At 39.7% G+C, this 24190-nt stretch overlaps 1 protein-coding gene across 2 annotated transcripts in view; it reads left to right on the top strand.

Annotated features, from left to right (window-relative positions):
* The window catches only part of SLC35D2 (solute carrier family 35 member D2), a 50607-nt gene extending 27962 nt beyond the window's left edge, over window positions 1-22645 (top strand). For both annotated transcript variants that reach the window (XM_028122306.2, XM_028122307.2), the window contains exons 7-12: window positions 2576-2678; window positions 3975-4067; window positions 9252-9319; window positions 20023-20101; window positions 21100-21182; window positions 21851-22645. In XM_028122306.2, coding sequence (XP_027978107.1) covers window positions 2576-2678; window positions 3975-4067; window positions 9252-9319; window positions 20023-20101; window positions 21100-21182; window positions 21851-21953 — 529 coding nt within the window. In that variant the 3' untranslated portion in view covers window positions 21954-22645. The remainder of the gene's footprint in view (window positions 1-2575; window positions 2679-3974; window positions 4068-9251; window positions 9320-20022; window positions 20102-21099; window positions 21183-21850) is intronic.
* The last annotated feature ends 1545 nt before the right edge of the window (window positions 22646-24190 follow it).

The following is a 24190-nucleotide window of genomic DNA, read 5'->3' as shown; positions in this document are numbered from 1 at the left end:
CTCAATTTGGAAACTGCTGACTTTGAGGCAGTTGTACACTTTTACAAAAAAAAAATGGTTTATAAAAATGTCTGCAAGGCAGTGGCGAGGAATGGCGCTTCAGATGCTGTGTCTGTGGAGGCGTATTTCCAGACCCAGTGAGTAGAAATTCGGCTCATAGTTACCACATATGATATTCTAATGAGCTGAAAGGGTAAATAGTGTTTTCAGAGCATCTCACTTTCCCCCAGGAGCTGGCTTGGAACAGCACTTCTAGATTTTTCCCTTCCTCAGTGCCCAGAGAATGGATACTATCTAGGTGGGTGATAAGCACCCTTCTTCACTGCAGACCAGCCACGACCCCACCCTTCTCACCTCTCATTTAGATCTTCTCAATCAATTGCCAATAACTGTAGAGCTGATTCAGTCAGATGGGCCAAGTTATGCTGTTGTAACAAACAGTTCCCACATTTACACACCAAGTATATTCTGCTCATGCTGCATACTCAGACCAACGTTAGTTAATGCCCTGGGGGTACTCTGCTCTTTGTAGCTACTCAGGGACCGAGGCAGATGGAACCCCTGCCTCAAAAGGGACTCCCTTCCTCATCCAGGAGGGAAGAGGGCATGTGGGGAATCGTGTGTTGGCTTTTCATGCCATGTGTTACCTCGTCTTACATCTCACTTGCCAAACAAGTCACATGGCCAGAAAAGTAGAACTATTATGTCTGTAAACAGCCCTAAATGACAGCGACAAGGGTTAACCATGAATCTGCTCTCATGTATTAAAGCAAGCAAATTCTTTTCAAATTTCTGTGCTTTTCCCAGTGGCCTGAATGAATGGTGCTGGGGACTTGTAGCCCCGGGAGCAGGAGACCTGAGAATTCTGGGAATTTCCCTCAGACTCTCCAAGGAAGTGAGCGACACCTTTCCACTCCCCTAGAAACCTGGGTTTTTTATCCATTTAGCTCTTTGCCATTTTATGGAACAGCAGACTCTTCTTAACATGGAGCCAAATGTGGGTAGGCATGAGATCTGGAAGACCCTCATTTTGAGAGATTCTATTTTTTTTGTGATTGAACCAGACAATTCTGATTTATGATGATCTAAAATTAATTTGCATTCTCACAGATATATTTGTAGTTAATAATACCAGCAGAACCCTCGAGTAAGTCTGGTTTAGTTTGCATTCAGATTTTGATGGAATTCTTCCCTCCTTATTTCATTCTCTTTAGTTAGAAATAATCTTTAAAAAATTATTTTTTTTAATATTGCAGGGATCAGGATATGCCACTCCAAAATATGCCACTTTGGCATAAACATTTATTTTGAGCTGAAGGCAATTAATTGAGAATCAACAGATGTAGGAAGAATTCTCTGTTTTCCTCTTTCCTGGCTAAAAGCAGACCATAAATTTCCCTTTGTAAGGTGGTCCCCCCTACACCCTCCACTCTCACCCCCACACCAGGAATAGGAAAGCAGTTCTTATCACTGGTGATGGAGAATCAGTACCAAGATGAGTCTGCATAAATAAACCTTAAGTACAATAACCCTTCTCTTCCATTAGTTTCCCCCATAAATTTCCTAGTCTTTTTTCCACAATTCATTTGTTCCTTGGAACCCAAACCTCTTCTTTTTTAAAATGATATCTGAGCCCCAGAGTCTAACCACTTATTTGAGATTCATTTCTTTTTTGTGAACTCCTTTACATGTAAAATATTGAAAAAAAGTTGTATTCCTTTTTTCTCTTGTTAACCTACTGTCAGTCAAATTTGCAGGCTCCACTCACTGAACCTAAGAGTGTAGAGGAAACCCCTTTGATGCTGTTTTATGCTATTTGATGCTAATTTATGAATTATGACATGGGTCTGCTACTGTCTGTAAGATCAAGTGTGGTAGATGAGTCACATCAGGGCTCAGCTGTTCTCTCTCTCCTCCCTGTGCCATGTCCCCCTGCACATTTTTTATACTAGTAGTATTTATATAAAATGCAAATTGAAGAGAAGATGGTTCAAAAGAATGGGAAGAAAGGAGCCTTGGAGAAGTTGCAGAGGAAGAATCAGTCCCTGCCTTGCTTTTTTGATGGACAGGGTGGGGGCGTGCCGGTGAATGATGTGACCGGTTGGGCACCAGATGGAGGTGTCAGTTCCTCGTTTGACCCTTCTTGCCCCAGTAACTGCCCAGCTGTCTCCACAGGGCTGTACCCTGGAGATGGCCCTGTTTATTACAATAAGCAAAGCCACTGGGTGGGTTGGACAAATCACTCCCCTTAGAAAAGAAGGGCTCACCAATTATTATGCCAGTTGATCGTTAGCGAAAAGAAGAAAGGGCTTTGCAGTTCAAGGAAGATGGTTAATGTCCCTCTGGTTTTAAGCCATTCATGATTGAATTGAAGCCACCTGATGGCCTGGTTTTGTTTTGTCTGGAGGCAGAGCAGAGGAATTAACCAGAGGGGGAAAATACGCCAGAGGAAAAAAAGGTAGTTACCAGCATCACAAGTGGCTTTGATTAGGGAAAGATAAAACAGGCAGGCTTTGAAGGCCAAGTTGTGTGAGTTTCTGAATAATCGTCCTCCTTTTTGTGTTCTTCCTCCCAGTTCTGACCTTGCCTTTAACTTGGAAGGCTATGTTTTTGTATTCCTGAATGATATCTTCACAGCAGCAAATGGAGTTTATACCAAACAGAAAATGGACCCAAAGGTACCAGATCTTCACTTCTATGGTTTTTAGGCAGTGTCATCTGGCCCCTGAAATTGCGTGAAAAAAAAAAAAGAATCTGTAAAGTTGGCATGTAATTTAATTTACATGGCATGCTGTATAAATCACTAATTTCTTTTCAGTTTTCTTGTCTTTATGCGTTCTTGTTACCCCTGACCTTGCAAAGTTTTGGGTGAAAATAAGACAGGGAGGGAAAAGAAACCACTATTTTTGACGCAGAGTCAGAATATATAAAGAGGAGATTATTTTGAAAGGCAAATAAAAATTAAAAGGTTTTTGCCATCCTCCTCAGTGGCCAAGGCAAAGTCAGGGGTACTTCAGAATACTGAAGCAACTGCAGTTTGAGAGTCTGAAGGCGTGGGTTACAGAAAGAAGCTTTGCTGCTTACGGGTCACCGTGACTTTGGACCCTTAACTTCTGCAGACCTCAGACTCCTCATCTGTGGAATGGCTCATGTGTAAGGTCCTGGCCAGCAATAAGTACCTGCCCTGATCAGTGATTGAGCAGCCCCCCCCCCCCCCCGCCTCCCGAGAGACTGGTGACCCCCCCTGTCAAGGCCTCTCGCCCCAGCTGTTCCGGAAGCTCCGGAGGATGAGCCAGGCATATGTTGCTTTGTTCCAAGTTCTTTGTGTTGAGTGAGGGAGTTTGCTCTGATGGACAGACTTATTTCTATGAGCTGTTTTTTCTGCACGGCCCTTTGTTTTTTACTGGTGGCAGTTTTACTAAAACAGGTTTGTTGCCTTTTGAGGGTCCCAATATGTCGCCCTTTATGAAAAATGGTGGAGAAGCGGTGTAGCCACTTTAATGAAAAGTAAATGTATGCAAGATTAGAAAACGAGATACCTGGTATTTTAACACTGCTGCTCCTTAACAGAAAGAGCAGATGTTTTTAAGGAGTTCTGTTTATATTAACATTTTAAATGTTCTTCATTCTGTTCCAGATTTTCCCATTCTGAATACAATACTTAAAAAAACAAACGAACAACCAACTGGAATGGTAGAGATGGGTGGGACCTGGGAGGCCCTCCATGTTCATCCATTTTATCTGCTATTTTTGTGTAAAACAAATGTTTATTTTGCTATCATGATGTACTTGAAGTAAAGCCTTCTACATTAGGAATTTGCTAAAAAAAAAATAAAGGAATTTGCTGAAAATATTCCAACACAAAGTTGGTCAGAATAATTTTTAACTCTGCATAAATACATAGTTGTATAAATGGCTCCAGGAAATCTGATGCTTCATATTTCTAACATTGAGTGTTTTCTTTGTTTTTGTAGGAGTTGGGTAAATATGGCGTGCTTTTCTACAATGCCTGCTTCATGATTATACCAACTCTTATCATTAGTGTCTCTACTGGAGACCTTCAGCAGGTGAGCTGAGGATGGTCATTACATTCCTACGTAGCAGTCTCTTAATAGTTAACTTCTGGTACTCACTACAGTGAAAAGTGTAACGGTAACTAGAATTCTCAGGAGGGTACATGAAAGCGAGATCTGTGATATCACCAGTAACATCTTTGGCACAATCCTTTCTTTGGTATTTATCTTCAGACACATGGGAAGCAGCAGGAAGTAGTCACAAGAACTCTGGACTTGAAGCTTTTTTTTTTTTTTAAACTGACAGTAAAAATCTGAGTTTGAGTCTTAATATCCCTATTTACTGATGTGGGGATCCTGGGAAAACTAACTTAGAAGGGGATTTTGATAGTTTTAAAAATGGATTTAGTTATCTACTGCCTTTTTAATGGACATTTTGAAACATAGGCAAAGTAGAGAGAATAATTTAATGAACGTCACGTACCTACCACCCTGTGCCAACACTTTCTGGCATTTTGCCATTCTTATTTCATCTATTCCCATCTGCTTTCTTTTTTTTTTCCTCCTGGAATATTTTAAAGCAAATTCCAGCAGTCATGGCATTTTGCATCTAAATATTCTGGGATGTACATTTGAATTTTGAGAATGTGTTGTTCATTTGGTGTTTGCCCTGCTTACCTGTTCACTGCACACACATGAGAGACAAATAAAATAGTTAGTAGGAACAGAGGAGGCCCAGCTGGAGGGAGTGAAAGCCAGTCTCAGGAAGGGTGAAGATTTGCCCTGTAGCATCCACAGTGGCCGTCTTGAAGCATACCAGCCCCTGCCACGCTCTACTTTTGCAGGAAGTTTCTAGCCATACCACTTCTAAGAATTTTGCCTATATCTTAAGGGAGATGCTTAAGTTCATGTGAGAAAATTTGCTGGGCAAAAATTACGGTCCATCCTGGCCTCTGCCCACAGAACCAAGTCCCAGACATTAACTCTCTTGTTACCAGACCCGGGGTGGGGGTTCAGAGGGGCCCTATGCAGTAGCCATTCACCCACCACGTGACAGTATTGCTGTATTTGCTAACCAGCATGCTGCTGTGGTGTACACAGGTCGAGCGGATCCCATTTGTAGCCTTTTAGGCGTTTGAATACTTCTGCTAAGGCTGCCGCTCTTGTGGGCTCCTAGGGTGGATGTCAGGGCTTCTCCTTCTTTCTTAAAGCTATACTTTCTCATTTGTACAATTCCTTTCCAAAAGAGGAGACAGCAGAAGAGCTTAGCAGCAATGTTATGAATAGCATGGTGACCAGAAACTGAATTTTAGGTATCTTATGAGTTAAATCCACTAGATGTATCATGTTAATAATTTTATAACATTGTTTCAATAGGAATGTTTGTTCCCACATCCAAACCATTGCTTTATAAACTTGTAACATGTGCTCTCAGAAGTTTCACCTGCTTGTGGGGCACCTGGGTGGCTTGTGGGAGCACCTGATTCTTGCTTTTGGCTCAAGTTAGTATCTCATGGGTCGTGGGGTTGGGCCCCACAATGGGCTCTGCACTCAGTGGGAAACAGTCCACTTCAAGGTTCTCTCCTGTCCCTCCCCCCACTCTGTCTCTCTCTCAAGTAAATAAGTCTAAAAAAAAGTTTCACCTGCTTGTAATGCTTAGCCTCACAGAATTATTATACTTTCTCAGTTAATAATCAAAATAATAGCTAATATTTATTGAGGACTTATTCTATCAGATTTGTTCAAAGCATTGTACATGAACTATTTCACTGCTTTCCACAACAGGCCTCTGAGGAGAGGGTACTGCTATTACCATCATCTTTTAGACAAGGAATCTGTGCTCTAGCACAGTGTTTAAATAGCTTCCAGGGAGAGCAGGTGAGCCATCCGGTCAGTCTGACTCTGGAACACATCTTCCACTGGAATCCCAGTTACTTTATTGTATGTGAAAAGTGTTTCTTTCCTTCATGCATGAAAAACCATAACCTGGCACTTAATATCTTAGAAAGTACAAGAGGCTGAACATATATTTTAACTTATTAAATAGTAGTGTTCTAGGAGAGAACTGTGCTCCTGTTTTGGCTTTTGGTGCTGAGCTACCTCAGTATTTACTGTCTGTAGCGTCTTCTGTTGCCTAGGCTCCTGAGATTTCAAACAGAAGTTCCTGTAGGCGTCTTAGAGGCCCAGATGTGGTCATTATTCACTGGAATTCCAGACGGATCAGAACTAAATATATAGATTTATTTAAAAATCTATATGAAAATTATAATTTAGAAAAAAATAGAATGTGTTTATAACTGTAAGAAAGGCCTTTTATAGGGGTGCCTGGGTGGCTCAGTCATTAAGCATCTGCCTTCATCTCAGGTCATGATCCCAGGGTCCTGGGATCGAGCCCCGCGTCAGGCTCCCAGCTCAGTGGGAAGCCTGCTTCTCCCTCACCCACTCCCCCTGCTTGTGTTCCCTCTCTCACTGTGTGTCTCTGTCAAATAAATAAATAAAATCTTAAAAAAAAAGCCTATAAAAATGACAAAATATAAAGTCATGAAACTGAAACTTTGACTCTATTTTAATTTAAAAGTATCATATGATAAGAGATGCCAAAAGATATGGGGTACTTTCTGTAATCAGTCATTTTTAAAACCCTGTAGAAAAAGTGGTGATATTTTTCACTAGTAAGATTGTTCTGCTCTGTTCCATTGAACCATAGCAAGCTTCTTCCAGTTGGTTACTTTTAACTATGGTTGAATCCATTTTAGATTGTGAACCAAATACAATAAAGAAGAGAACTTACGTAATTAGGTCTGTTAGTCTAGAAAATTGTGTTTTATTTGCAGTTTGGTGTGATTGTACCAAAAGTTGATTGATGAATTAGGGTGAAATGTTAACTTATTAACGGAAGTACTTTGCTGAGTCATTTTTCCTGGTTGACTGGAGAGGTTCAGAGGTTGTGGTAAGACTCGTGTGTATGACTCACCACACTGGAGGTCACTCCTGGACCTTGGACTTAACACAGTCCACAAATCTGATAACAACATCTTGATTCTGCCTCTGATTAGCAAAGTCAGCAATGCCAGCTCCTCTGGTCAACAATTTAGGCCCCTGGAAAATACTGATTGGGTGACCTTTCTTTAGTCATTCGAATTGCTGCAATAGGTTCAGAGTACATGGTTTATTACAGCTGATGAATAGGGAGAAGTAATAGGACTTATTTTTCTGATAAAAAAGCCACATAAATGCAAAACAAAAAAGATTCACATTCTATCATACTTTTACAACAATAGCAAGTCTAAAGGAAGCAGTACTTTATTGTTATTCATCTTTAATTAATTTCTGTTTTTTTAAAATATTTACTTGAGAGAGAGAGCGCGTGCACAAGATAGCATGAGCAGGGGGCAGAGGGAGAGGGAGAAGCAGACTCCCCGCTGAGCAGGGAACTTGATGGGGGCTCGATCCCAGGACCCCGATATCATGACCTGAGCCAAAGTCAGATGCTTAACTGACTGAGCCACCCAGGCGCCCCCTCTGTTTTAAAATAAATGTCATACATTATTTGTTAAAATGTCAGCAGCACAGCCTCATCATTATTAAAGGAACAAAACAAAACTAAAATCTATTAAAATTTAGAGTGGCAAAGAATCCAAATATTTTTATGAACATTACTATATAGCCCTCAGTGGTTTATATGGCATCAGGAATATATAGTTTTTATTTACTGTTTGCAGAAATACTTCCAGCTTGTTGAATCAATAAATATTTTTCTACCCTTGGTTTGAAGTTTGGAGCATATGGTTTTTTCTTATTGCCAGTTTTATTTTAATTTTAGATAATAGAGTGTTTTCTACGTCTTATGTTTGGTTTTGGTCTTTGACTGCCTTGGATATTTTCTGCCCCTATGATTGGCTTAGGCTTGCCAGTAAGACAGATTCATATTTATTATTTTTCTTTCACAAGTAAGCATTTAAAGAAAAGCGTTTTATGATGGAAACTTTCAAACCTATACAGAAGGAGAACAAGTAGTATAACAAACCCCATGGACCCATCAGCCAGGTTCAACAATAGTCAACATTGATTGTGTCTCTTTTTGATAAGAGAGTAGGCAAAGTCTCACTAATGAAACAATGACAAGCATGGCAAGGATGTATTAATTGGAGGAGAATTCCATTCTAATTGGCTTAAAATTTTTGAATTATAAACGACAAAGATTTAAATAGTTTTAAATCTATAAAGTTACTAAAACTTGACTAAGAAAGTTTTGCCTAGGAGAAAGTGAATAGAACTTATATTTAATTATGTTATTCAGCACATACTTAATATAGTCTTGAGTCACCTTAAAATCATTTTTTGGATGCAGGCAAAGGACAAATCATGAATAAAATGCTCCTTTTTATTGTTACCTGTCATTTCAAGAGGGTTAATTTCATTTTCTCAGCTAAGAGACTAAGACTAAGGTCTTGGAGAGTTGAAACTCTCTCATAAACTTCTCTGTCCCAGCTCCTCCACCCCGATTACTTGCTTGCTTTGTAACTAGCAAATAATAGTTTATTTGTTCATAATACTTACTAAGCATTTGTAAATTCTTTTTTTTAAAGATTTTCTTTTTTTTTTTAAAGATTTTATTTCTTTAGAGAGAGAGTGCATGCGAGCAAGCAGGGGGAGGAACAGTGGGGGAGGGAGAGAATCTCAAGTAGACTCTGTGCTGAGCGCAGAACCCAAGGTCGGGCTCCATCCCATGACCTTGAGATCATGACCTGAGCCAAAACCAAGAGTCAGACGCTTAACTGACTGAGCCACCCAGGCGCCCCAAGCATTTGTAAATTCTTGAAAACAGTTCACAGACTTAATTTTCTGAACTTCCCAACATTATTAATTTTATGATAAGCTTTCTTCTAAGATTATTTATACAAAAAGTAAACCCAACCATGATTTTGCAACTACGGAAACTATCGCTATGTTTTGTGCTTGCCACCTGCCATCTTCCAAACAATTTCATTAAATCCTCATGTTGACCTTTTGAGGAAGTTTAAAAAAAAGATCCCTGTTTTGTAAAATGAATCTGAGATCCAGGGAGTAAAAGTAATATGCCCAACCTCACAAGCTGGTATTGCCTAGGATTTTTTAAGTTGTATTTTCTGTGTGCGAAAGTGTTTCCTGTACTAAAACACACAATTTGGTAAAAGCCATAGGTTTAAACTGCAATATTATTAGTCTAACCATTGTTTTCTTTCTTTTTCATAATAGGCTACTGAATTCAATGAATGGAAGAATGTTCTGTTTATCATACAGTTTCTTCTTTCCTGTTTTTTGGGGTAAGAAACCATCCATAAGTAGAAGCTTGATCTATATGTCTTGACAAATCAAATCAAAATATACATTCTGTCTGCTCTGTCAAAATCCCTTTGTCTGTGCTTCTCCAGCTTTTCCTGGAAAGTAGCCCTGCAGCAGAGGAGTGGAGTGGGACCCAGGATCCCTGGGAACACAGCCTAAAAGACCAGAAGCAAGCATGAAGCAGTTTTATTTTTGAAAGTCATGCTGATGTTACATTCTACTCCAAAATATGATGTTGCCTATTGATTTTGGAAAGTTAGTCTGAATGACATCAGCTGATGTATCAAATTTAGTACTGTTTGTTGTCTTGGGCACAATGTTCCAAGTTTTTCAAGATGTTCCACCTCACATAAATACGTGGAAATGATAACCATTTATGCTAAGTGTTGTACCTGCTATATTCAGGGAGATTTTTGAGGTGAGATGTCCGGGCCATTGTATTGTCCCAACAATTTTAGACTTTTGTTCTTAAAATTTTCCTTATGTCTGTCTTCCTGTTGAGAAGCCATGCAGCTTATGTCTTTTTTTTTTTAATCTTCTAAAAGCTTGAAAATTCCTTTTCATGAATAGATAATACATGCAACTGGTAAATAATCCAGGGGCTGCAACAGAATGCACAGGGAACATAAGCTCCCCTCCCTTCTTCCCTACTGTCCAGCACTACCGTTTTTCTCTCCAGAGGTAACCACGGTTTGACAAGTCCTTGGAGTATCCTCCCTGAGCTGGGCTCCCTGCATATACAAACACCCATGTCTTATCTCATGTGGAAAGGTGCTTTGAATGACTGTCTCAGGGAATTATCAAAAGACTTTTCCTGTGAAGAAAGATGGATTTCCTCATTTTTTTTTTACTACCAATACTGTAATTTTCATTATGTTTAAATGAACTAAGAGCAACTCACAGTCTCCTTGATCAACACTTAAAAATTCTCAAACTTGATTTTAATTGCAGTAATTAGTCACCTATAATAAAAACATTTATGTACATCTTCCATTTCACTAATTCTCTCTCTAGCCGTGTCTGATTTGATGTTTAATCTGTTGATGGACTTTTTAATTTTTTTTTTTTTTTGGAGAGAGAGTGCATGAGTGGTGGGTGCTGGGGGCACAGAGGGAGAGGGAGAGAGAGAATCTTAAGCAGGCTCCATGCTGAGTGTTGATCCTGACGCGAGGCTTGATCTCACTACCTTGAGATCATGACCTGAGCTGAAATCAAGAGTCAGATGCTTAACTGACTGAGCCACCCAGGTGCCCCAGGGCTTTTTGATTTTAACAATTTTATATTTTATTTGTAAAAGTTTCACAGTTTTTTTGTTTTCAAACTTACTGTTCATTCCTAGTATCCTCTCATTGGTGATCTTTGTGATTGTAGTAACTTTCATTTCTTTAAATGTTATGCACATAGCTATGCTGTATTCTGTATCTAATGATTTCAATATCTGAAGTATTGAAGAATCTAAATGTGTATATAGTTTGTGACTGTCAAACTGTGTGTAGTTGGTGACCTGTGGTTGTGAGCATATTGCTTAATCTAAGTGCTGTGGGCTGATTGCCAGTTCTCAAATTGCAAATCTGAGAAACTTTTCTGTAGGGACAGATTGCTTTTGCTCCTGCTGGTAGCCAGGTATTGCCCTCGACCTGGACTACTACAGGCATTTTCACGGGTCTAGGCTCAGTGGGCTAAAGTGTCCCTCCCAACCTGGGGTTTGGTTCAAGGCTCAGTTTCTAGACAGTGCTCTTCTGCTAAGGTCTCTACCCTTAGGCACCCGTGTTCTCTTCCAACTGTCCTGCTGCTCTGACTCCTGCCTGGTCCTAATTCTTTCACTCTGTTTCCAGGACCTCCTTTTTTAAAGGAGGAGAGTTTGGGCGACCTCTTGTGCCTCTTTCAAGACCAACAATCTCTCAAGTAGTGTGTCCTTTCCTGGCACAGGAAGGTCCCATAGGGCCCTTAGGCAGCCATTGTCAGAAGCTTAAGTGAAATATTTGTAGTTTTCTCAGTTGTTGTCACGCATTTTACTTTGAAAAAAATCTAAGCTGTGTTTGTGAGTCACCCTTTGCCAAACCATCTTTTCTTTTCTCTCTGATTAAAAAAAAAAATTCAATCCATATCACACAAACTCAGACTAGCACCTTTCTGTGACGAAGCCCAGATTCACCTATGGACGACAGAGCCAAGTTTCAAAGTCTGTTCTCATTTCACTGTAAACTTGATGAGATACTGTTTCTATTTTTGTTTGCTTGTTTGTTTTACTTGCACTATCCTGCTTAATCACTCCTTAAAGGAAATCAAGAACTAAACCCTGCGAAGTCTCTGTCCTCAGGATGATGTGGTGGGTGGGGCCTACATGGGAGCCTCCACTCTCTGGGAGGCTTGACCCCATCTGTATATAATTCCATACATTTTTTTCCCTGCCACTTAATAATGTGCTTCTTAGAAAACAAATACTCTTGATAAAAGTGCTTAATATGTCATTAGTAGTCCCTTTGCAAATGAAAATGCCATAAAGGCATAGCAATTATAAATAAATCAGTAAAAAAATGATGGAATCTTTAAGATTTCAGGTTTTATCCAAATTTAAAGATGAAAATTATGTAGGTCTGTTTGTAAAGTGGGTCTTTGAGGACACTAAAATCATGGCACCCTTCCAACAGCTAGGTGTCTGAACTCTGGAATCAGATGGCCTGGATTTGAATCCTGGCTCTGCCACTTATTAGCTCTGGGTCCATGGACAAGTTAGCTAACCATTCTGAGCCTCAATGTCCTTATTTTTAAAATGGGATCTTTAACGATGAAATAAAGTATCTGATTCATAGGATGGGGTTATATGGCTTGAATGAGCTAATAGTGGTGAGCACTTAGTGCATGCTGGACACACGGCAAATGCTCAGTAATGTTAAGTGTGGTTGTTATTGTTAATATTTCTATTTCTTGAGGTCCATGTGTTTTGGGCTCACCTCCTTTCACTCCAGGCAGAATTGGTACTACAAATAGTCCATGGCTTCAACCATTTTTCTTGTATAACATATATAGTTGACTCTTGAACAACACATGTTTGAACTATGTGGGTCCATTTATGTGTGGATTTTTTTCAAAAAATACCTACAGCTCTGTAAGTGCATTTTCTCTTATGATTTTCTCAATAACATTTTCTTGTCTCTAGCTTACTTTATTATTAGAATATAGTATATAATGCATATAATATACAAAATATGTGTTAATTACCTGTCTATGTTCTCAGTAAGGCTTCTGGTCTACAGTAGGCTATCAGCAGTTAAGTTTTTGGGAAATCAAAAGTTCTCTCTGGATTTTTGACTGGGCAGGGGTTCGGCACCCCTAGCCCCTGCGTCATTCAAGGGTCAACTGTACTTTACCTTCAGTGGTCATATTTGAATCCTGAAACTGCTCTGGAAGGAAGCTTCAATTTCGGCAGGGTGGCTTTTTCAGAATCCTTTCTTGAAGTTTCACTCAAAGGATTGGGTCATTTATTTCTTCATAGTAAGAGAAGCCATTGTAAGCTTCTGAGCACATTCTCAGTTTTCAGAACAACTGGTATGGGGCTCGTCTGTCCCTTTTCTTCCGTCCTTCCTCAAGGAATGACTCAGGGCTCACACATATGCATCCCAACCCTTGACTCCAGAGGACTCTGATGCTCAGCTTCTTATTTACTTTGACTCTTTCAAGTTTGCATTTCAAACTTGCGTTTTCTAACCACCAAACCCCTGTCCCATGTTAAATATATAACTACAAAATTTTAACACTTTAAAAATGTATGTTAAGTGAATGGAATGGTGAAAAAGGGCAGACTTTTAGTTTTCTTTTGAGTTAGGGTGGACTCAGCTTTCAGAAATGCTATTTCTAATCAGGAGTTTGTAAATAAAGCATATGATGAGTTTAATTATGTCAGGAAGGTAGACTGGATTGTGGAAGGTAAGATAATTTAATGCAGGCAAAAGCAAAATATAGACTGAAATTTAAGTTGACAGGCTAGATTTTAAAAAGCTGGGGCACCTGGGTGGCTCAGTCAGTGAAGTGTCTGGCTCTTGATTTCTGCTCAGGTCATGATCTCAGGGTCACGAGATCAATCCCTGCAGGGCTCGGTGCTCAGCGGGGAGTCTGAGGATTCTTTCCCTCTGCTCCTCCCTCCACTTGTATGCGCGCGCGCGCGCACACACACACACACACACACACACACACACACACACACACACACTCTCTCTCTCTCTCTCTCTCTCTCTCTCTCTCTCTCTCTCAAATAAATAAATCTTTAAAAAAGTAAAATAAAAACCTTGCTTTGCAGGTATTTTTAATCTTGCTGAAAAATTACGGGCTCTGGTTCATTCATACCAGCAGCAGGCACCAGCCCTCAATCTTTGGAGGTGATGATTCTAATCTGTTTCTGCCCCAGTAGCAGACCCTTTGATCCCACTGAAGCAGTAATATATTCCTTAATAAAAATATGAAAGTACCAAATATTTTTTAACCACAGGATAAAAGAATTTCTATTCCTTGAACTTTCACTGATACTGCCGGGATGTAGTGCATGAGAGAAAACAGGATTCTGCGGATATAGCTAGGGCAAGGAACGACAGGACTTTAAAGAGTGCAGATATTCCCACATTCCCAATAAACCAAATCTTAATGTAAAATTGGTGCTCTAGGAGGATGGACCATATATATGGTATGACTTAGGCATCCCTGGCCCACCACTGAGGTCTTGGATAGCAGTGTGTTCTTACTAGAGATGGGTGAGATGAGATTACTTGAAATTCTTTGAAATCCGGAATTAGATTACTATGCCAGGGCGCCACTATAGTTGGTGGAAGGAATGTAAACGTGGCCTGTTATTATTTGAATATTTGTGTTGAGCTTATGTAAATGCTCCTTCACGGAATGATAACCAGCACAAGTTGTAAATGAGGTCATTTGAGTTCTATTTGTGACTGCCATGAGTGTGTCAAACAACCTTGGGTAAATCGGTTTTTTGTGTCATTTTCAGAAACAGTAAGCACCTTGGAGCAGGAGTTCTGTTCCAGGGATTTCTATGTGAGCATGTCTGTCTCTTGGGGATCTATAAACCCAAGCATGCTGCTGGTATCTGTTGTCTGAATGTGAATCCATGTATGTGTTATTATTTTTCAAGCATACATAGGTGATATCTGATTTAAAAATGCAGAATGGCAAGAAGCTACTATTAAATATCTTTGCATTTTATTAATCCACAGATGCTAAAATCAAAACTACTGTCATGCAGAGGTGGACATTTTTAATGTTAAAAATGGTATGGTTTCCTTTGTACTGAGTTAATGGAGGTTCTTTTAGTTTAGAACCTTGGTCGTCTTAGCCAGAGGACTACATAGGTGCCTATTTGCATATAGAAATAGATTGCTTCTTAGAAAATTGTAATACACTACTTTGATCCTTGTGGTTTTATATTTACCCTCTCTGGCGACACCTAGTGGTTATACTAAGAAGTGCTGCCTTTTTGTCTAGAGGCCCTCCTTAGGACAGTGGCTATTTCAGACACCCCCAGGCCTCAGAGAGGGGGGCTTCTCCTGTCCTCAGCCCAGCTGGTGAGTGTGTGTCCTACTTGCCCACACTCATGGTGGATGGATCCAAGGTATCAGCCAATTCTGAATGCAGGTGGAGGTGGTTTCACTAAAAGCTGGGTTGGAGAAAACGTTGCATGATTGGAACCCTGGACTAGGAATTTTTAAACAAGAATAAAAATAATATCCATGATTGCCTTGGGTTTAAGGCTACATTCATTTAGGAAGTCTGCAGGAAACTTTTCTATGTCTGCTAAGTTGGGTTAGACCCCTCCCCTGTGCTGTAATCTCTAGTATTTTATTAGACTCACCTCCTCCGCGGCCGATGCTGTGGGTTATCTACTCTTACTATCTGGGCCAAACAGAGTAGGCACTCAGTAACATCACGTTGAGTTTTTTAATCTTTTTATTTTATGCATGAATAGGATTATTTATAGTTCCTGGGGCTCTGAATTCATGTTGAATTTATTAAAATTATAAACATTAAAAACCTTAGATTTTTTTTTAAGGCTTTAGGTTCAATTTATAAATACTGTTGCTCTATTTATAAAGCTAGTAATTTTTGTACTAACATAACATTTAATTATTTGATTAGTGGCTTATTAACTCAAGGTTAGCTGATTAAAATCTCCTAAACACTTTACTGTAAGTTGGTTTCTTTTACCACTCAGTGGATTAAAAAAAAAATTTAAGCTTTTTAAACTGCATTTACAGATTGATTCACCTGATTTTTCTCCAGCTACTCCAAGCCCTAGTGAGGCTCTCTGCAAAGCTTATGAGCCAGGTTGCTTCACACACCAAAGCAATTCTTTGCAATTTAGTAAACCAAACTTAGAAATGTGGTAAATCAGTTTCCTTTAAACATCAAATACTGTGTTCAGACTGACATGGATTTTCTTACTTCTTACAAATGAAAATTGCAAGTCTAATCCCATTGCACATTTCAGTTTCAAACCACAGAGGCCAAGATGTTGGGTCCTCTAACTTGTCAAATGGTTGTGATTACTTTAATAACAGAGATGCGTGTTATTCTGAAGATTACAGAATTTAAGTTTATAATTGCTTTTATTCCTTAACATAAAAGCGTGGTGTGCTTGATTGCTAAGATTTTTTCTTTACCATCCCTGGTAAGAAACATACTCAGGCTGAAAGTGGTTACTGTGTTGATTTGTGATCTGGATTCTCTTATTAATAGAGATTCTGGCCTGGACCAGGGCCTGGGCACTGAATTTCTGCAGGAAGAGACTAACACACAGGGACGCGGGCAGAGCTCTTTCTTAAGAGTCTGATTCCCTCTGTTCTGCCCATGGGGGATCCAGGCTTATGCCTCCTAACTGGGATTTAGCTTTAAAATCCAACACACCTTATGATCTCTCTGTATCTTTTTGGGTGGATAGAATTTTGCACCCCGCTTAGATTGCAGCTAATTTTCTTCACTTCTTGATTGGAATGAACATATTTCTTCTGATTGGATTCTGTATTCTCTCTCTCTCTCTCTCTCTCTATGTATATATATATATATATATATATATATATTTTTTTTTTTTGGACTGGTGCTTGGTCACAATTCTGTAGTCATTTTCTTAACAGTAAGTGTCAATATAGTGAATTAACTGGTCATAGGGCATAGATAGGGGTGTTGTTGGTATGTGGAATCCATTAATTTCTTTCTCCTTTCCTTTCTCTTTAATCCCCAGCACCTATTTCATCCATCCCCACACCCACCTCCCCTCTGGTCACCATCAGTTTGTTCTCTTTTGTTAAGAGGCTGTTTCTTGGTTTGTTTCTCCCTTTTCCCCCCTTTGCTCACTTGTTTTGTTTTTTAAATTCCACATATGAGTGAGATAAAATGGTATTTGTCTTTCTCTAACTGACTTATTTCACTTGGCATTATAGAGTATAATACTCTATATATATACTCTATAGCTCCATTCATGTTGTTGCAAATGGCAAGATTTCATTCATTTTTATGGCTTTGTAATATTACATTGTGCATATACACCACCTCTTCTTTATCTGTTTATCAGTGGTTGGACCCTTGGGCTGCTTCCATAGTTTGGCTATTGTAAATAATGCTTCTATAAACCTAGGGGTGCATGTATCCCTTTGAATTAGTGTTTCTATATTTGATGGGTACATACCCAGTAGTTTGATTATTGGATCATAGGGTGGTTCTATTTTTAACTTTGTCAGGAACCTCCATACTGTTTTCCACAGTGGCTGTACCAGTTTGCATTCCCACCCATAGTGCACGAGTATTTCTTTTCCTCCACATCCTTGTCAACACTTGTTGTATCTTGTGTTTTGGATTTTAGCCATTCTGTCCGCTCATGTGGTTTTGATTTGCATTTCCCTGATGCCGAGTGATGTTGAGCATCTTTTCATGTATCCATTGGCCATCTGGATGTCTTCTTTGGAGAAAAGTCTGTTCATGTTTTCTGCCCATTTTTTAAATTGGATTATTTGCTTTTTGGGTGTTGAGTTTTGTAAGTTCTCTATAGATTTTGGAGACTAACCCTTGATCAGATCTATCATTTGCAAATACCTTCTCCCATTCAGTAGGTTGCCTTTTAGTTTTGTTGATTATTTCCTTTGCTGTGCAGAAGCTTTTAATTTTGATGTAGTCCCAATAGTTTATTTTTGCTTTTATTTCCCTTGTCTCAGGAGACCTATCTGGAAAGATGTTGTTATAGCCAATGTCAAAGAAATTACTGCTTGTGTTCTCTTCTAGGATTTTTATGGTTTCAAGTCTCACATTTAGGTCCTTAATTCATCTTGAATATTAATGTGTATGGTGAAAGAAAATGGTCCAGTTTCATTCTTTTGCACATTGCTGTCTATTTTTCCCAGCACCATTTGTTGAAGAGACTGTCTTTCCCATTGAATATTCTTGCCTCCTTTATCAACAATTAATTGACCATATAATTGTGGGTTTATTTCTGGGTTTTCTATTGTTTATTGGTCTATATGTCTATTTTTGTGCCAGTACCATACTGTTTTGATTACTACAGCTTGGTAATTATAATCTGAAGTCTAGAATTGTGATACCTCCAGCTTTATAGGATTGCTTTGGCTATTTGGAGTCTTTTGTGGTCCCATACAAATTTTAGGATTGTTTGTTCTAGTTCTGTCAAAAATGCTGTTGGTATTTTTATAGGGATTACATTAAATATGTAGATTGCTTTGTATGGACATTTTTTATTTTATTTATTTATATTATTTTTTTATTATGTTCAGTTAGCCAGCATATAGTGTATGGATATTTTAACATTTGTTCTTCCAGTGCATGAGCATGGAATGTCTTTCCATTTCTTTGTGTCATCTTCAATTTTTTTTTTTTTTATTGTTTTCTGAGTACAGGTCTTTCACCTCTTTGGTTAAGTTAATTCTTATGTATCTTATTTTCGGTGCAGTTGTGTAAATGGGGTTGTTGTAATTTCTCTTTCTGCTCCTTCATTATTAGTGTATAGGAATGCAACAGATAGTTCTGTATGTTGATCTTGTATCCTGCAGCTTTACTGAATTCACTTATCAGTCCTAGCAGTTTTTTGGTGAAGTCTTTCAAGTCTTCTATATATAGTATCATGTCATCTGCAAATAGTGAAAGTCTGACTTCTTCCTTATCAACTTGGACGCCTCTTCTTTTTGTTGTCTGATTGCTGTGGAATCCATTAATTTCAGTCTCTTTTGTCCAAAACCTGCAGTCCCTCGCTGATTTTCCCTTCTAACCACCAGGGGTTCTCAGCTGCCTGCCTGGTAGTGTCACATCTGTGGAGCTTTGCTGCTGCCCACAGCCAAGGGCCCCATCTCAAACCCAATGAGGGAGAACTTCTGTCAGGCATCATGTGTTAAAAATATGCCCGGTGATTCTTTTTTTTTTTTTTAAGATTTTATTTATTTATTAGAGCATGAGTGGGGTGAAGGGCAGAGGGAGAAGCAGACTCCCCACTGAGCAGGGAGCCCGATGTGGGGCTCGATCCCGGGACTCCAGGATCATGACCTGAGCCGAAGGCAGTCGCTTAACCAACTGAGCCACCCAGCTACCCCAAAAATGTGCCCGGTGTTTCTGATGCACACAGAGGATTAAAGACCACTGTAGCTCTAAAAAGATTTCAGACCATTAAATAAAAATCTCCCCATCCTTACTCCCTTTACATGGAAACATAATGGGAAATGCACAGACAGAACAAACTTCCTAAGGTAGGAAGTTTGGCTAATGCTCGATTGGACCATTTTCCTGCAGAAAGTTGGAGTTATAAAGATGTTTTAAGATGTAGGTTATAAAATCTTTATGGGATGTTTTTCTTTTTTATTTGTTTAAAGTACTTGTGGGTGGGTCATGCACAGACCCTTCTTTTTTTTAAATTTTTTTTAACTTTTTTATTGTTATGTTAATCACCATATATTACATCATTTGTTTTGGTGTAGTGTTCCATGATTCATTGTTTGTTCATAACACCCAGTGCTCCATGCAGAACGTGCCCTCTTTAATACCCATCACCAGGCTAACCCATCCCCCTACCCTCCTCCCCTCTAGAACCCTCAGTTTGTTTTTCAGAGTCCATCATCTCTCCTGGTTCGTCTCCCCCTCTGACTTACTCCCCTTCATTCTTCCTCTCCTGCTATCTTCTTCTTTTTCTTTTTTCTTAAAATATGTTGCGTTATTTGTTTCAGAAGTACAGATCTGTGATTCAACAGTCTTGCACAATTCACAGCGCTCACCGTAGCACATATCCTCCCCAATGTCTATCACCCAGCCACCCCATCCCTCCCACCCCCCACCACTCCAGCAACCCTCAGTTTGTTCCTGAGATTAAGAATTCCTCATATCAGTGAGGTCATATGATACATGTCTTTCGCTGATTGACTTATTTCACTAAGCATAACACCCTCCAGTTCCATCCACGTCGTTGCAAATGGCAAGATCTCATTCCTTTTGATGGCTGCATGATATTCCATTGTGTATATATACCACATCTTCTTTATCCATTCATCTGTCGATGGACATCTTGGCTCTTTCCACAGTTTGGCTATTGTGGACATTGCTGCTATAAACATTGGGATGCACAGACCCTTCTTAATCTGTTATACCCGGCACAGTCAGGCACACATCCAAGTGTTTCCTTCCTTTGCCCCAGGTTTCTGTTGATGTACTCCACAGTTTTGTGCAGCTATTACAATTCAGCCCTCACAACAGCAGTGGTTGGAGCCATCAAGGTAAGTGGGTGAAGCCTTGGGAAATGGGGAATTGGCAGTGAATCCAGTCTTCACGGGAGAAGCAGAGTTCGATTTTATTGTTGTAACGGGTGGTATAGGAAGCGTGGAGGCTTGTGACCTTTTCAGCTGTACCTGAGTGATCTCTTCTTAGATCTTCTCAACCCCAATCCATGAAACCGAGGGAGGGCTTGCTAATTTAAACAAGGAGAGATAAATTATGACCTTTAATTTGGGGGCAGTAGGAGGGGATGGTCTGGGAAAATGAAGTAAAAAAAGCAGAAAAATATTCCAAATTTTGCACTCACAAGATACCTTGTTCAGTACCTTGTTTGTACACCTTGGTTTTCTGGGAGAACCCGTTGACTAAGAAATGGAATCCTTGTGAAGAACTGTTTTTAATTTAGATATATGCTCAGTTATAAGGTACTAAACTCATGGATTGTGTGTAGGTATGTTTTGTGTCTGTGCGTTTGAACACACACAACAATGGAGAGGAGTCTGGGGTGTTCCGTGCTCTGTCCCTTGCGTTGTTTTTCCAATCACACAAATAGAGTGAGTGAGGAAGACTGCCTGCTCTAACAGGAGGCTTGTCTGTTGGCTACGCAGACCCTCCTAGAATACACAGGGCAGGGCACTGCTTGGAATTTGCTGGATGTCTAATCCATGTAAATTTAGGGTCAGTATGATTAAAATTCACTATCCAGTGGTGGTAGAGAGCTGGGATCTGGAAAGCTGATTACAACTCAACTCTTACAACTTTTTTCCTGTGTGTTAGCTGTAAGGGGCATGAATGATGTAGTGTTCTGTAATTACCATGCCATATAAAGCCACATGTAACGGTTTTTTATTCATTCATTCAACATTCTGTGAACAGCTACTGTGTACAAGTCTTTGGGCAAAGTAACTAAAATATTTAGTTTCAGATTTTACCATATATATATATTTTCCCCCTAAATCCTTCCCTTTTAAAAAGACTAATCCTCTTTCTTTTTCTGCAGAATGTTTCCATTGCCTACATTGGAATGTTAGTTGGTGGAGACTACATTTTCTCTGTGTTAAACTTTGTAGGGTTAAATATTTGGTAAGTGGGATTTCTAAATGAACTGATTTTAGTAAAATATGAATTTTAAAAAGTGTGATTAATCTGTTACAAGTGAAAGAACGGGAGGTGTTTTGACATTTTAGTTTCTAAGATAATTTTACTTAAATCACTCAGTTCATCTGTTTTTATGACATGCTCCGTGGATCATGGGGATGTGTATGATGAAAATTCAAGGGGCTGAGATCTGAGTTTATTTCGTGTGTCTTTCTCACCAAAAAAAAAAAAAAGGTTCCTAAGTTGTTTGCCTTCATTTTGCGAAGTGGGCCTTACTGACGTCCTGCTCCGTCAAAGCACCATACATTCAGGATATTGGGAGGAGGGGCTGAGATACTTTTGAAAGGCATTTTGGGGTCCTAGACACGGGACACTGTCTTAGGATAATAGTATAGTTTATTCAATAATAAACAAATATTTATTTTCTCTCCAAAGTTTTGTATTGAATTTGATCTATTCTTTTTCTGCCCCAAAAGATTTCTAAATAAGGGGGTAATTCTCATCAAGTAATCCACAAGCTAAGAGAAAAACAGGGGTCTCGATCACTCCCTTCAAATTAAGCTGGCTAGATCTATAAAGATATATATTTTATACAGACCTGGTGGTACTACCTATGAGTTTATTTATTTTCACTTTTTTTTCCCTCCTTTCAGCATGGCAGGGGGCTTGAGATACTCCTTTTTAACTCTGAGTGGCCAATTAAACCCTAAACAACCTGTGGATGAAGAAAACATTCCTCTGGATTTGAAGAGTTAGAATCTGAGGCAGGATTGCAGACTGGGAACATGGGGGTGGGGGGCACTCCCCGCTGTAGGAATGTGAAGCCAGACGTTCTGGTCACCGACAACACTCAGCCCCCTGGTTAAAGCACAACAGGAATGTCTGCCAACTGCGAAGAGAACCTACCTCACACGTTACTGCACAGTGAGCCATCCTCAGCCCCGAGAAGCGTATTTGGGCAAAGCCTTACCATCTGAAAGTGAATCTTTCAGAGGAGACCATTGATTAAAGGGATGGTAACCGAGTGCGGGCAGAGCACTGACCGTTTGGTCACCCAGCCACATCTCTGAGCTTTGTTTGCCAGTACCAGGTGCGTTTAAGAGGATGGAAATGGCTGATGGTGTGAGAGTGATTATCATCAGCACCTTGGCCTTCAAGGATCCCAGCCAAAGCGAAGCGCCAGTGAGAACAATTTTCTTTTCCAATTTAAACAAACATGTCTTTATTTTAATAAAATTAGCCAATTTGGGTGCCTGGGTGGTGCAGTTGGTTGAGCCACTGCCTTCGGCTCCGGTCATGATCCCGGAGTCCTGGGATTGAGTCCCGCATCAGGCTCCCTGCTCAGCAGGGAGTCTGCTTCTCCCTCTGACCCTCTTCCCTCTTGTGCTCTCATTCTCTCTCTCTCAAATAAATAAATAAAATCTTTAAAATAAAATAAAATAAAATTAGCCAATTAACTGTAAGTTATTTGTTAGCTCTGATTTGATCATATATGTTGGTATCTTTTCCCAATCATCAAAGTAAAATAAAAAATAATTTATATGCAGGTCTCATACTGTGATATTATTGTAGATAGGCAGAAAGACTCTGTCTGAAGGGTGATATTCCTTTTAAGGCTCATGCTGGAAAATATTACAAAATAACTCAATTGGGAAAAAACCTCCATGTGCCCTATTCACATTTAAGTAGCTCATATTTTTCTCCTCATATCCCCAGGTTTGTTCAGGGGGTTTTTGAAATTCAGATCACTTGGATTTTAACCAAAGGTACATTTTTTCATAGGCTCATCTGACCTCCCAGAACTCATTCCCTGTGTGGGAATGAGCCCTGAATGGATGAACATTATTATTTTCATTTCCATCAAGAAATGGGCTGGTGTACCTGGCTGGCTCAGTTGGAAGAGCACGCGACTCTTGAACTCCTGAGTTCAAGCCCCACGTTGGGTGTGGAGCCTACTTAAAGTAAAGCAGTGGGCCATCCCTGTTGGGGCTGTGGTGCAGGGTGAGGCCCCAGTCTGGGAGACAGGAGCCCTTCTAATCCCACCTCCATCTCTAACCACCTGACACACTCACAGGTTACCTTGCCATTGTGGCCTCCATTGTTTTAATCTTAAAGTTGAACTGGATCTCCAAATCCTTGCTAGGTCTCACTTTCTAAGTTTCTAGAAGCTGAGCCAGATGTGGGACAGAGCAGCTAATGAAGGAATTATTATATTGATGCATTGTTTCAAATTACCTTTTAAAAAAATTTAGTTTTGGGGCACCTGGGTGGCTCAGTCGGTTAAGCGGCTGCCTTCGGCTCAGGTCATGATCCCGGGGTCCTGGGATCCAGCTCCACGTCTGGCTCCGTGCTCAGCAGAGAGCCTGCTTCTCCCTCTCCCTCTGCCTGCCACTCTGCCTACTTGTGCTCTATATCTCTCTGTCAAATAAGTAAATAAAATCTTTTTTTAAAAAATTTAGTTTTAATTGTAAAACACACAGAACATAAAATTTACTATCTTAACCATTTCTAAGTATATAGTTCCATAGTGTTGAGTATATTCAGATTGTGGTGCAAGCAATCTCTAGAACACTTTCATTTTGCAAAAGAAACTCTGCACCCATGAAACAGCCCCTGGCAGCCATCGTTTTAGTGTCTGTCTCTATGCATATGACTACTCTAGATATCTAAGTGCGATTGTACAGCGTTTGTCCTTCTGTGCCTGCCTGCCTTAGGGTAATGTCCTCAAGGTTCATCCTTGTAGCAGATGTTAGAATTTTCTTCCTTTTGAAGGCTGAATAATATTTCATCATATGGATGGATATACCACATTCGGCTTATCCATTCATCTGTCAATGGACAGTTGGCTATTTATGAATAATTCTGCTATAAGCATGGTGTACAGATGTGTGTACAGACCCTGTTTTTAATTCTTTTGGATATTAAAATTTATTTCCTCTATATACAGAACACTTCTGACATCAAATGTGTGGGTTTTTTTTGTTTTGTTTTTA

The sequence above is a fragment of the Eumetopias jubatus genome, unplaced genomic scaffold (assembly GCF_037043125.1).
Source record: "Eumetopias jubatus isolate StellerSeaLion01/CBP00866 unplaced genomic scaffold, mEumJub1_p1.0 scaffold_15, whole genome shotgun sequence".
In the NCBI taxonomy this organism is placed as follows: domain Eukaryota; kingdom Metazoa; phylum Chordata; class Mammalia; order Carnivora; family Otariidae; genus Eumetopias; species Eumetopias jubatus.
This window is presented reverse-complemented; position numbering and strand designations above follow the sequence as displayed.